The sequence below is a fragment of the Pseudorca crassidens genome, chromosome 1 (assembly GCF_039906515.1).
Source record: "Pseudorca crassidens isolate mPseCra1 chromosome 1, mPseCra1.hap1, whole genome shotgun sequence".
Lineage (NCBI taxonomy): Eukaryota > Metazoa > Chordata > Mammalia > Artiodactyla > Delphinidae > Pseudorca > Pseudorca crassidens.
In genome coordinates, this window is record NC_090296.1 from 30391351 (window position 1) to 30405524 (window position 14174).

Here is a 14174-nt window from a genome sequence, read left to right on the forward strand (position 1 = left end):
GCTGTGAACATGAGTCTCCAAATTTTTGTACAGCCATATGTTTTCACGTGGGTACATGCCTGGGCGTAGAATTGCTGGGTCATATGGTAACTCTGCGTTTATCTCTTTGAGGAACTGCCAACGCCAGACTTTTCTAAAGCGGCGGCAGCATTTTACGTCCCACCAGCAGTGCGCGAGGGCTTCAATTCCTGCGCATCCTCACCAACACTTGTTGTTATCTGTCTCTTTAATTATAACCATCTTAGTGTGTGCAAAGTGGCTTCTCATTGTTTTTGATCTGCATTTCTCTGATGGCTAATGAGGTTGAGTTTTTCTTTTCATGTATCTGTCGACCGTTTGTCTATCGTCTTCGGAGCAACGTCTATATAGATCCTTTGCCTATTGGTGGGGGGTCTATAAAGCACTACTTGATAACTGAATAAATGATGCCTTGCTCCAATATGTACTATTGCTTCCCTTTGTTTCCAAGTAAGTTGCTTCTGTTAGATAAGGAATCATGCATGGTCTTCAGTGTGCAGGTTCTGTGATCATGTGCTTCCTCAAATAGGGGCTCATGGACTTTGGGGGATTCAAATGATAACTTTTTACTGAAGAGGTTGTGGCCAAGGGGCCTGAGGAGTGGGTGGCAGTGAGGACCTGGCCTCCAGGCCTTGATATTCCACCTCCCCTCGGCCTTCCCCCTCTGGGCCTTAGTTTCTTTATGTATAAAAACAAAACACTGAGGAATGTACCACTGATCTAGGCAACAATGTGCACTGGGCTGAGAAGCCAGACTCTAGAGACCAATACTGTATGATCCCCTTTATGTGCCCTTCGGAAAAAGGCAGAACTACAGGATCAGACAACAGACCAATAACTGCCAGGAATGTGGATGGGGGGAGGGGATTCACCATGAAAGGGCACGAGGGAAATTTGGGGGGTGATAAAATTACTCTCTTGAGTTTTGGTTGGTGGTTACATCATTGTATAAGTTGGTCAAAATTCATATCTATATCGAAAAAGGGTGAATTTTACTGTATGTAAATTATACCTCAAAAAACAAAATGTAAAACACACACACACACACACACACACTCACAATTGGACTAGAAAATCTCTAAGGTCCTCCAGGGCTGATACTCACTGATTCTGTACTGCGGGTATGGGCATGGGCAGGGCGGCAGCAAGAGATACCCAGGGCCTCCTCTAGTTCCTAATTTTTCCTTCCCTGATCCCTCCTCCTCTCCAACTCAACAGTCTTGGTGATGTAATGGGAGAAAGAGGGAAAACAGGCTTCCTTGGCTTGCTTGGTCATTTTAGGAATGAGGCCCTCCCTCCAAGAGGTAGCTGTGTCCATGTGGCTGACAGATGTTCTCTGAGGACGGTGGCCTTGCCCAGCTGCTCATCCTGGGCCCAAGGTCTGAGCAACTGGCCCCAAGTGGAATATTTCTGAACAAGAGCTCTGAATCCAGATCCTATGGAAGCAGCCACAGAGGCCTGTCAGACAAATGGGAATGTGGACGGAGAGCTCACACTTCCTCCAGTTTCCGTCCAGGGTCCGCAGGAGGAACGCCACACGCACCGCCCCCGACTCTGCCCAGTTATTTACTGAGGCCTAACGTGGGATTATTGATCGAGTCCATCCAGGTTACACACAGTGAGGGAACCAGGCCCTTGCTGGGAAGATGAGAGCAAAGGCTTGTCACAGGCAAGAGAGAGACTGCTACCTGCGCAGGCAAACAAAACCCACACCTCCCGGCTGGCAGGAAGGGCTGGGAAAGCTGCCCAGCAGCGATCTGCAAACGTGCTGCACCTTCACCATCTGAGGGCCCCTCTCAGATGCAGCAACTGCTAACATCGGCACTTGTTTCGTGAGCGCTTACTAGGTACCAGGCACAGGCTAAGGCCCCTCTATATGAATTCACAACCACCATACGATTCTGAAATTCCCACCCTTATTTTACAACGAAGGAAACGAGCACTCAGACCGAGGTGTGCGGCCGAGCCACCGCCATCAGGGGCTGTCACTGGATTTGTCTGCTGAGAAAAGCCAGATCCGGCTGGGCCAGTGCCCAGGCTCTGAGAGGAATGAGCCCGTGCCTTAAGGGCAGTAGCATCACAGAGAGCTCCGCGCCAGACGGAGCTCATGCCGGTGTACATGCCCTACCCCAAGGCCTCTTTAAAACAAACCAGAGCCTGCAGCCTCTCAATGGCCAGGGAGGCGGGCCCCTCGATGTGCAGGGTCTGGGACAGATCCTGTAACCACCACTGTGGGTGCTGACGGGCTGGGGGCAGGGAGGGGGCCCAGGCCCAGGCGTCAGAAACCCCAGTAAGGGGAGCCAGGAGTTCATGGGCAGAAGCACCCTTGGGAAAGCAGGCTGGGGGCAGGCACGCTCTGTGGCCCAGGAGGGGACACGCCCTTCAGAGGGCCTCCAGGATGTTTCTCCAAGCCGCAGAGTCTGGAAGCTGTCACATCCTAGGAAGAGTCCGAGACATCCATCTGAGGCCCTGAGCGATTGGGCGCTGCCACCAAGGTAAGGGCCAGGCTCGTGCCCTTTCGGCCACAAGTCCCCAAGAGGACGTGGGGAGAGAGGAAGCACTCGGGGGGTTGTCAGACAATCGTGGGTGGGCAGAGCTCTTACTGTTTTAATGGGCAGCCCCAAATCTCCACCTCGGACCTGAAGCAGATCTCTGTCCTTGGTGGTCAGTGGGACCTTGTGCACAGTGACAACTTGCTAAACACAGATCTGGAAATAAGCCAGAGAAGGAGCTCCAGACTCTCTGGAGGAGGTGGCCATGATCAAGGAGGACAAGGAAGTGCAGCTCTTTTGTGGTGGGGCCACAACCTGACAGTGGGCTATGCTACAGACCGGACACTTCAGCCGCTACTGCAGGTGTGATCTTGGTCTTGACCTTGTGAGGCAGGAGTTCTCGCTCTGCGAGATGGTCCAGGGGTTCGGAGGCAAGTTGGGTCCCATGCAAATGTGGCCGAAGACCCATTCCCACACTTCGGAGCTCACTCTTGCTTCCAGGAGCAGAATTTCTGCACTGAAGCAAACTGCTAGGGGCCGGCCTCATCGTTAACATGATTGCGGTACCGTGGTGCCTTTTTACCTTGTTCTCTTTCTCCTCTTGTCAGCCTGACTTCCAGGCTCTCAGAGTCCCGCTGCTTTGGCGTGATTGGAAGATGAGATTGTCTGTCGCTCAGGAAACCAAGGCTCCCCATAAAGATCCCCGTCTGTGTGTAGCAGACTTCCATCTTGGGACTTTATTTAAGTGTCAGAGTGGTGTCTGGCCACTGCTGATACCAGGCCACTGTGCTTTGTGGTGCAGCACAGAAAATGGGGCACAGACACCACCCGGCCAAGGACACCCTGGTAGTCAGGGGCAGCAGCCTTCTGCTGCCACTGTTGTCCCAACCAACCAGGATGTATACCCCACCCCAGAGCTTTCCCAAGCTGCTCAGCATCCTGCTTAGGAGCGAGGGGGAAACAGGCTGTGTGTGTGTGTGTGTGTGTGTGTGTGTGTGTGTGTAATGGTGTGTGTGTGTGGTGTGTGTGTGTATATGCAATGGGGCAGGGTAGGGAGTGGGGAGCGGGGATGGGTGATAGATTTTTTTTCTAGTGGTAAATCCTACCCAACAAACCCCCAAACCAAGGAGCCACACAGAGTGAGCTGGATTATAGTGGGTTCAAGTCATTTATTTTTAGATGGTACCAGCATGTTTGGTTCTGGAGTCCAATCCCCAAATTCCAGAAAAATAAACTAACGAGAACCACATGCACTATGTGAAGGCCATTCCGACGTGTCTGTGATCATGCGTCGAGTGGGCACAGAATACAGACCCGGAGCCCTTGGCGCGGCGCAGGGCCTCCCTCCTCGGACAGCTGACAGCCTCTGGCTCTGAGCCCTCATCTGGGACGGGGGAGAGGGCTGAGGCCCGGCCATGAGGACCCTGTCCCTTTACGGCCCTGGGCCCCTTATTGCTACATTTGCTACTTTGCTACTTTATGGCCCCTGGGCGCAGCCCAGGGGATGCCTTATCAGCGGGTGGTGCTAAGGAGTAGGCTGCTGGCATCTGCCATTGCCATGGTTACACGAACACAGACCTCTCTTCAGAGGGTCCTGAGGTGAGTTTTCAGGATCCATTTGGCCACTTTTTGACTGTGCCACACACGGTCCTTGCCACGTACTCAGCTCAGACGGCCCTTTTGGAGGCTGGTGGCATGTCATCTTCCCCCTCAGGACCTTCCAGCTCCTGGACTTTGCTGGAACACCTCCCTTCACTATGTTCTGCAAGGCCCAAAGACCAACAGCCCTCAACTCTTTCCAGCTGCTGGGAAAGCTTGCTAGTGGCGGTTTTTGAAGCCCATGCACTTGGAGCATAATGCGAGGGGTGCATTTTTAGAAAAACATCAACTTCTACAACTAGCCAAGGAGCTGGATGGGTGGCAGGCTGCTGCTTCATGCCCTGCTGGTGAGGTAGTTTGAACACAACAGGGACCCTACTACAGGGAAAGCCCCTGGAGCACGTCTCCATGTGTTCACTGGTCTAAGAAGCGACTCAGGGTGGTGAGAGGTCCCTCCTGGGTGCTGGCCTGTACCTGACCCCTGGGCAGGGGCTGGTCTGGAGCACGACGCAGCTGACTGCACCGGTGGGCTAGACCCTGCTGCATTCCTGGGGCACAGCAACCCAGAGTGTTCCTTCCTGGAGGGGCAGGAGCCCTCTCTCCAGCCCAGAGAGCCCCTGCTGCTCTGGCCAGGCTCTCTGGCTGCTGCTGGGCACTCACACGTGCCAACCTACAAGCCTCACTCTCCCAGGTAGGCGAAGTCTATGGCGGTCAGATGCCCAATGCCTGGTGCCTGTGTCTGCCCTGACGGGTGGGTGGTCGCTTCTGCCCTGATGCTTTGGCTGGGGGGCTGCCAACATGGTATTTGCCCTGTGCATCCTTATTGGGAAGAATCCCAGACCCAGAGACCATGCCCAGTCAGGGGAGCTAAGGCAGGACAGGGCAAAAAAGCAGTTTATTTCGCTACAGAATTGCCTTCGAAAGTCTAATCTGGTCTGAATTTTTGGCTGTGTCCACCAGGCCAATGGGGAACTGGCCGAGACCAGATTTTCCAAATGTACTTGCATTCTAAGGTCTGCATGGTAGACTGACCTTGGACTAGCCCGCTTGGGTGGAGCAATCCTGTTCTACCCCCCATTTCTGGGTGTGATCTGCTGGGGGGTACGTGGTGGCAGTCACAAGACCGAACACGCCTTAGTTGGGAGGCGGGACAAGGCGGGTTATTGCTCTGGGTTTGAATCCATTTGAAGCGCCCTTATGTCTGTCGAGCCGGCTGGATGTCCCCAGAGGTGTCTGGAAGCCTTCATCCTGCTCCATCTCAGGGCTGCAGTCCATCTGGCTCTGAGTGGGCCTTCTGGGGACCTCCAAGGTGGGTCAAGCCTCAGGAGCTGCAGCCAGGGGGACACAGAAGTCCTGGCCAGGGAGACTACCCCTGCCCCGGCTGCAGTCACAAGGAAGGACAGGAGGCAGCCAGCCCCTTGCTCTCGATAACTGAGGGCACAGAGGCACCTGCTGTTCTAGAACTGCCTTTGCCCACCTACCCTGTGTGTCAGTGTCAGCATAGCCTGGGCACCTCGGCAGGGAATAGCTTCCTCTGGGCAATGCTGGGTGCAGAGGAACACGATCGGGAATTTTGTTCTGAAACAAGATGTCTGTGTGAAAAGCAAGGGGACAAAAAAAGGATGGGACGAGAAGAGGAGGGGTCAGAAGACCCCACACTATGGGAGCGGGCTTCACCAAACTCATTTACTCATCAAGCAGTGGCCGTCTGCCAGGTGCCAGGTTCTGAGCCCAGGTTGTGTGGCATGAGGGGGAGGGAGTGTCTGCCCAGAATCTGGGTCTACAGCCCCCCCTTTGGAGGCACTCCGAGGACTCAGCATAATGTCTCTAATTTCCACTGTACCGAGAAGGGAGAGCAAACACTGCCATGGGGGAAACTGAGGCGCAGGGGTCAGGAACCCACCACGGTGCAACTGTAATCACGACTCCTCATGCCCTCGGTGGCCCCGCTGGGAGGGATGGAAGCTGGTGCCCCGGGGACAGGGCACGAAGGTGGGCTTGGAAAGATGGTCCTGGGGGAGCGCCCAGGAATCAGCGTCTGCAAACAAGCTTGTGAGCCTCACCAGCGGGTGAAGTTGCCCACACAAGTAAAGAAATACTGATTGCTGCTTTGCTTCTGTGTTTGCTGTTTATACACTCCCAGGGGAGACTTTTCACCTCCGGCCAGAATAGATCAAAGGAGGATGGTCATAGCAGGTGTGGAGGCGGGGGTGAGAGTCTGAATTCAAAAGCACGTTGCTTATACCGCCTCTCGGAGGGCTCGTGGGAGTCACAACGATGACAGCGATAACAATGAGCCTAACAGCTACCATTTGCAAAACACCTACTACGCGCCAGGCACCCGACTCGGTGTCCCGTATCACTCCCTCACAGCCAGGTGGGGGGATGGTCATTTGCAGGTTGAGCTCTGTGCTGGCGTTGCCCTGTGATGATTGGCATTGTGGAGGGCAAAGCCTTTGCTGGGCCGTCAGAGGACCACTGGGCCCTGGCCTCGCTCTGGGCACAGATTCCGCCCCAGCTTCAGACACAACTGAGACCTGGCCGCAGGGGCCCAGCCACGCCTGGGACTGCCAGCCTGGGGCCCAGCCCCTCCATCTGGGACCCTCCCAGCTCCCACCTGGAGCTGCCGGAGGGGAGGATCCCAATGGCCCCCGAGTTCACCGCTGCGTTTATTTTGAGTAAGACACGCGGGGACACACCAAGGAGCAAGGGGCCACAGCAGAATAAATTACGAAATAATAAAAAATGTAAAAGATGGTCAGAACCTTCACGGTGTTAAACCACAAGCTCTTTCATCAACACCGGTGCCTCCTCTGGTGTTGGACCCTCGAGACGTGTGGAAGGATTAGAGGGCAGCCGCCAACGCCTGTGGAGACCTCCTTGAAAGGTGGCCTCCGAGGGGGTTGGAAGAACTTGAGGTGCTGCAGTGCAGGAGATGGCTCAGTGCTGATGATGTGATTGGGGCGCGTGGCGTGAGGGCAGCCTGGCCCCGGGTCCTTGCACGCAGCGGCCGCAGAGACGGGGGAGGCGGGAGGCGGGAGGTGGTCGGGACACAGTGGTGTAACAAGGGGGGTGCCGTGGGTGCACCAGAGAGGCGGTGGGGTGTAATACTGGATGTGCTCAGGGCCAGGGGTCCTCTTGAGTTTGCTGGAAGGCGTGATCCCCGGACGGCGGGAGGAGTGATGACAGCCAGAGTCTAACCTCAGCTGACAGTCACAACGGGAGTCCCACCGGGTGCTCTGCCCTGAACGTGTTAGGGGCCAGGACCCCCTAGAGAGCGGGGTGTCGGCACACGACTATACAAGGAAGAGAGGGTTGTAAACAGGGGCCTCTACCTGGCTGACCCCAGGCTCCGTGGACTCGCCTTCTGGCCTCCCTCTGGATCACCCACCGCGTCTCCCCACCGTCGCCCATCACGGCCCTCACTCTTTCTCTTTCACAGTGACCAAATCTCCCCGCAGGGAAGCTCTGTCTGCAGATGTGGAGCGCGGCCGGCTGCCCGCGTGGTCCTCGGGCCCGGGCCCTGCGGGGGGCACTGTCAGGAGGACTGCATCAGGCCGGTGAGGCGCTTGCCCGCCAGCGACTTTCCCTGCAGAGACAGCGACACAGGGGCACCACAGGCGCACACACACAGAGGACAGACACAGAGAGCCAGACAGGTGGATTAATTGTTGGCATGAGCCACGAGGCCAAACGACTTAGCTCACCAACCCCTTTCATCTCTCGGTTTGGGCGCCTTAACCACAGACAACTGAACAACCGGGTCTTTGGGGCAGGTTAGGGGTGAGGGTGTGTCGCTGGTACACTTTTGGGGGCGTGGGGATTTCACTTACTCCAAACCAGGCATTTTAACCTTTAGGTAGAGTGTCTCTTAATGCCTGTGGGCTGCCCCTGAACTTGATTTTATCCAAGTGAGGAAGGAAAGGTGGCCTGGGGACTAGTAAGATCACGGGGGGTGGGTTGACCCAAATAGATGATGGCTAAGAATCTGGGTGACTGGGAACTAAGGAATTAACTAGTCTGAAGAAGGCAGAAGACCTAGGAATCCTGTTTAAAATGCAGGATTGAGCTCTCCTTGGGTCTTCCCGACAACCTGTTCTGGGACTGGGAAGGTCTGGGGGCGCTGCCGAGGCTCGGAGCCTGGGCTGCAGGACACAGGGCAACGCACTCCTGTGTTCTTGGTCCCCATCTCTGGTACCCGGATGATTCCACATCAGGAAGTCTTACAAGCCCTTCGCTTACAAACTATGAAGCCGTTCTTGTCCTTTCAAAAACAAAAAGGATGAACTCTATCATGAGGCCTGGTACATGGGGCATAGAGGTCCTGAGAGAGGCCAGTTGCCCACATGCCCAGGAGGAGCCTCTGATGTGGGACTGGGCACCAACAGGAGGATGGGGAAGGCTCAGTCCTTTGCTTATTTCCCTATAGCCAGAGTCTGCGCCCATTCCCTGCTCACCCTCTTCAGAAATCCATAGCATTGGACAGGCGTCTAGAGGAGAGTATGGCTGGACCCAAGCAGATTGATCACTGTGCCTGAGAAAACACTCAGAACCCATCTTAATATTGACAGTGGGTCAGCGCCATCTGCCTAGGGTAGCACGCGGTCGCTCATCAGCACGGGCTGCAGCGTTTGGTAGCGTGAGGTTTCAAGGGCCAGCAATTCCTCATGTTCATTTCCAAGTGGGGTGTGAGGGCTCATCCTGTTTACTGGGCTTGGCTGCGTGTACGCTGGATGTAATTAAAGAAAATTGATCAGGTTTGTGACGCCTGGTAGCGTACTCAATAAACCTGCTGATTGATGAATTGATGGATAATGGGCATTTCCAACAAACGAACAACATGGGCTGTGAGTTTGCTGGATGCAGGACAATATGTCATCTGGCTTAGCTCTCCACGGAGGGACGTGCCAGCTTGACTTTGAGAATTCCGATGGCAGGGATGGGAGCTTGTCCAGAAATGCAAATGCTCTCGGGGCAGTTGGGAAGTCTGCATCTACCTCCCCTTTGCTCTGTTTTTCCCCTTTCATGCCTCATGCTAGTGAGATGAAACTTTTCATTTCTTTCTTCCCTACAGACACACACACACACACACACACAATCTCCCCATCAGCAACCTTATCTGAATCTTCAGATACACTAAACTTCGCCTGCAGCCGGATACATTTATACTGGGCTACGAATTTTTTAATCAGATTTTTTTTTTAATCCTAGAGGGTTTCAAGTGCCAGTCTTTGCAAGTCACTAAAAGCAGGATGGCTACTCCTCTGTGTGGAGTGAGTTAGGTACAACAGTAGCTCACAGATGGCAGAGGCTGACGGCCGAGGACTCCCTCCAGCCCTGGTTTTAAGCACACATGGAGCCGGGACTTTTCCTTGACTGCCCTTTCTTACACGGAGCTGTAGGCATTTGTCATCCAGGGGGTGGACCTGGGAACGGGCCTTCTCCATGCAGTCTTGAAGGCAGGAAGCATGGGGAAATGTGGAGCTGATGAGTCTAGGGGCCTCCTGGTATGCGGGCTCTACCAAACCTCCCCCAGCTCCTTTCACCCTTTTCCATCCCTGCTCATGTGAAAGGCACCAAGGCAGGCTGCTTTCCTCCTGGGTACCGCTGTGGAAACCACGCACCAAGTACCAGCTCCTCCCCCCTCCTTCCATCGCTCCTCCACCAGGGCCACAAATTACACATGGTTTGCCCTACAATGGCATTTGGGGCTCTGATTTAGCTGGCGGGTGTGAAAGAAAAGGAATCACTAACGCTTCTAAATAACAGTCCGTTGCCAGCGCAGATGTTAAAAGCCCGGAGACAAAGAGGGTGAGGTTTACCAGGCATCCAAACCCTCATTACAGCTTCATTCTCATTAGTGAGGTCATTTTGGCTGGAGAAGGGGCTGTGGTTGAGGGAGGTTAGAGGTTCTGTTTCTGAGTGATTGTGTGTCTGTCTGTTTTAGGTGGATTTGGCCCTGAGGATCCCTGCCCTCCACACCTCCCAGTTCTGTAGAGCGGGCTGGGCTGGGAGGCGTTAATTAATCTCTTCCTGCCTAAGTCCCGGAGCTCAGCCTCACAGCTCTGACTGCAAAGACCTGTGGCCAGCCCATCAATCCTTCCCCTCCCCTCCCCCAGCTGCTTGCCGCGCTTCACAGTTGGGGGCGGGGCTGCAGCTGACAGCCCTGGGGGAGAACACACCCTGAGACTGTTCCCAACCTCGAAGCCATCCAGGTGGTACTCCTTGGCATTTCTGTCTCCCTCTCCCGCTCCTGCCCTCACACATTTACCAAATGCCAGTTCTGCTGCTAAAGGAGGTCATGATGGCTCAGGTCGGCTCAGGGGGCAGCTCAGCCCAGCTGCAATCTGTTCACTAGGCAGTGACTTCGTGGGTGAGGCTGGAAGGTGGTTACTCATGCAGGGTGCAGGCAAGGCTAGATGCTGGCCTCGGGCTTTGGGGAAGAAATCCTGCAAACACACTGGCTCAGCAGCTGCCTCTCTTCTGAAGAGCTGAGGCTCTTATAATTTTCAGGGATCAAAGTGAAACCTGACAGCAGAGGCTACCGGTGTTCAGAGATGAGCTGCCCCAAGGTGTGTGCTGCTAGGGGCTTGCTGGGAGCTCCTAGCTACTGCTCTGCGCACAGAGAGGGGAGCTCCCACCCTGCACCTTCTAGGGCTCTTTCCTTCCTCCTCTTCACCCCCATCCTCGCCTCCAGTTGGGACGGTTCTGCAGGAGACACTTAGGAAGGGGAGTGGTAATTCTGCCTTTGCCTGGCATCTTGCTTAGTTACAGGGAAAGGAATTTTTTCAGGGTGTGAATGTGTGCTGTTCCTCAATGCTGGTCAGTTGGGAACAGATCATGGTGCCAGGAAACTGTAGCCAGCTCAGCCTGAGGCCTTGGCGTAGCTGAGCGAAGCAGCTGAAGGTGGTTGAAAATGCTATTAGCAGGCAGCCTTTGTCCAAGTGAAAAAATATACAGTGATTAAGAACTGAGCTGCAGAAGGTACATTCCAGAGACAGCAAAGCTTTGCATTCAGACAAAGTACTTTTCACCTTCAAGACATTTGGCCAAGTTTAATCCAATAGAATTTGTGATCCTTCAATTTCATGGACCGCAGGCTCAGTGCTGGGTTCACAAACACCCACACGTTCAATTCCCACCCTCCACCCTGACTAATCATTTCAGCTCTGCAGCCATCCTGATGGCTAGAAGCCTGGAAGAAGGTGGTCACGGAATCCTTTGTTTCTAAAAGGAATGGCTCCCTTTTGTGAGGTGCTTCAGGAAAAATCGACATGCTGCTTGACATGCTGTGGCTCTGTGCATCGCACTTCCAGATATTAATCAACAAAGCATGCACCATCCGGGTTACCAAGAGCTTTCGCCACTCACTTACCTGAGAGACTGACGCTAACCTCTTTGGCTGAGAGAAGGGCTGTGGCTCAGAGAGTAGCCCTCGGGGTCACATGGCATACTGGGGGCAGCGAAGCCAAGCACTAGTGGCTCAGGCAGGACCTTTTTCAACTCTAAGAAAGTAGAGACATCTGAGCTGCTGATGAGATTTTCTTGCTAATTTGCTCAGATGACCTAAGACCAAAGTTACAGATCTCAAGTCCACTAAGTCTAAACACATGCTATGAGGGGGATGGAAATCAACCGTGGTTGTCTCTAGGGGAGAGAGATGGAATTGACTGGGAAGGGGCATAAGGGAACTTTATAGGGTGATGGGTGTAGGTTACACTGGTGCATACATTCGTCGAACCATACATTTCAGATCTATTCATTTTTCCATGGGTAATTATGTTTCAGAAGAAAAAAAAAGATTAGAAAAAAATCCAGCTATCACATCTCTGCTTTGAAATGTCCCACCCCTTGCTCTTTTTCAGTTGCTGTCCCAGCAACTTTGCCTTTTGGCTAACTTCAAAGCTTCCCCCTCCAGTATAGGAGAAACCCAGATTCCTCTGCTAGGGGAACTAGAACTTGCAACAGAACTAATTTGGAACATGATTTCTAGTCTCCATATATCCAAACGGATCACCTTGTGGTGACACACAGGCATTTTTCATCCCTGCTAATGAAAATCGGTGTCTTGCTGAATAGGGCTCACCAGGTGACCGCAGCAGGCAAGAAGTGGGAGGTCCCAGAGAGAAGCTGTCCTTTCAAGGAGGCTGAAAGTTACCTATGAGTAGACGATGCTCAGGTTCATAGATGATGAGTGTGTGTGAACTCACAGGCCTGTAGGAGACTTGCTGGAGAGAGCCGTCAGCCCTAAGAGCCAGGGAGAAAGGAAAGGTCCCAGCTTGGGTTTGTTGGGAGGGGGAGGAGCCAGGGATTCCAGCCAAGTCAGGACTGCCTGACATCATCGCGTGACTTCCCTGGAGGTTGGTCCCCCTGGTGCCGCCTTCTCCACTGAGCAAAGCGAAAGGGATGATTTCAAAAGGAAGTGTAAGGTATTCTGTGGCATCTCCTTTCTCAACGATGTTTAAAATTGGAGAGAGAGTGCCATTTGCTTGGGATAGTTTAGAGGGCTAGAAGCTCTGACAGGGGATGGTAGGAAAACCCATACTTGATAGAGAATAATTTGAAAACACTGCAACTCTCCTCTTTCATCATCAGCAAGATGGGTGGATGAGATGGGAACTAGGCAATGGTTACACATGGCTGATCCATGGCAGAGCTAGGCTGGAGTAGCAGCCAGGAAGCAGAGGCTGCTTCCGGCTTTGTCACGCTTCAGGGAAGGGGGAGGGGGTGGGGGGTGCCCTGTGACAAGATCCATTCCTGAGGTCTGTATTACTCCTGGGTCCTTGCCAAGCTTTCTGATCTCTCTCAGGAGCTGAAGGGCATTTTATTTGGTATTGAAATATTCTCTTTATTTGACTTTTTAAAAATAGGATACCCCAGACATCCGAGACGCAGCCGGGCCGGTGACTCGGCTGTGGGTGGCGCCCCAGAATCCGGGTAGGCAGCAAGGGATGCAGGACGCTCTCCGAGGTCACCCCCGGGGAGAGCTGAGAGGCTGACATGGTCTTGGTGCTCCAGCCGGGTGTCAGGCCTGAGCCTCTGAGGTGGGAGAGCCGAGTTCAGGACATTGGTCCACCAGACACCTCCCGGTCCCACATAATATCAATCGGCAAGAGCTCTCCCAGAGATCTCTGTCTCAAAGCTAAGACCCAGCTCCACTCAATGACCAGCAAGCTACAGTGCTGGACACCCCATGCCAAACAACTAGCAAGACAGGAAAACAACCCCACCCATTAGCAGAGAGGCTGCCTAAAATCACACTAAGTTCACAGACACCCCAAAAACACACCACCGGACACAGTCCTGCCCACCAGAGAGACAAGATCCAGCCTCATCCATCAGAACACAGGTACCAGTCCCCTCCACCAGGAAGCCTACACAACCCACTGAACCAACCTTATCCACTGGGGGCAGGCACCAAAAACAACGGGAAGTATGAACCTGCAGCCTGTGAAAAGGAGACCCCAAACACAGTAAGTTAAGGAAAATGAGAAGACAGAGAAATACACAGCAGATGAAGGAGCAAGGTAAAAACCCTCTAGACCAAACAAATGAAGAGGAAATAGGCAGTCTACCTGAAAAAGAATTCAGAATAACGATAGTAAAGATGATCCAAAATCTTGGAAGTAGAATGGAAAAAATACAAGAAACGTTTAGCAAGGACCTAGAAGAACTAAAGAGCAAACAAATAACGATGAGCAACACAATAAATGAAATTAAAAATTCTCTAGAAGGAATCAAGAGCAGAATAACTGAGCCAGAAGAACAGATAAGTGACCTGGAAGATAAAATAGTGGAAATAAATACCGCAGAGCAGAATAAAGATAAAAGAATGAAAAGAATTTAGGACAGTCTCAGAGACCTCTGGGACAACATTAAACACACCAACATTCAAATTATAGGGGTCCCAGAAGAAGAAGAGAAAAAGAAAGGGACTGAGAAAATATTTGAAGAGATTATAGTTGAAAACTTCCTTAATATGGGAAAGGAAATAATCAAGTCCAGGAAGCGCAGAGAGTCCCATACAGGATAAATCCAAGCAGAAACACGCCAAGACACATATTA

At 53.0% G+C, this 14174-nt stretch overlaps 1 protein-coding gene across 3 annotated transcripts in view; it reads right to left on the reverse strand.

Annotated features, from left to right (window-relative positions):
• Positions 1 to 3659: 3659 nt before the first annotated feature.
• The window catches only part of RGS6 (regulator of G protein signaling 6), a 575129-nt gene continuing 564614 nt past the window's right edge, over positions 3660 to 14174 (reverse strand). For all 3 annotated transcript variants that reach the window (XM_067731476.1, XM_067731467.1, XM_067731459.1), the window contains one exon: positions 3660 to 7698. In XM_067731476.1, coding sequence (XP_067587577.1) covers positions 7648 to 7698 — 51 coding nt within the window. In that variant the 3' untranslated portion in view covers positions 3660 to 7647. The remainder of the gene's footprint in view (positions 7699 to 14174) is intronic.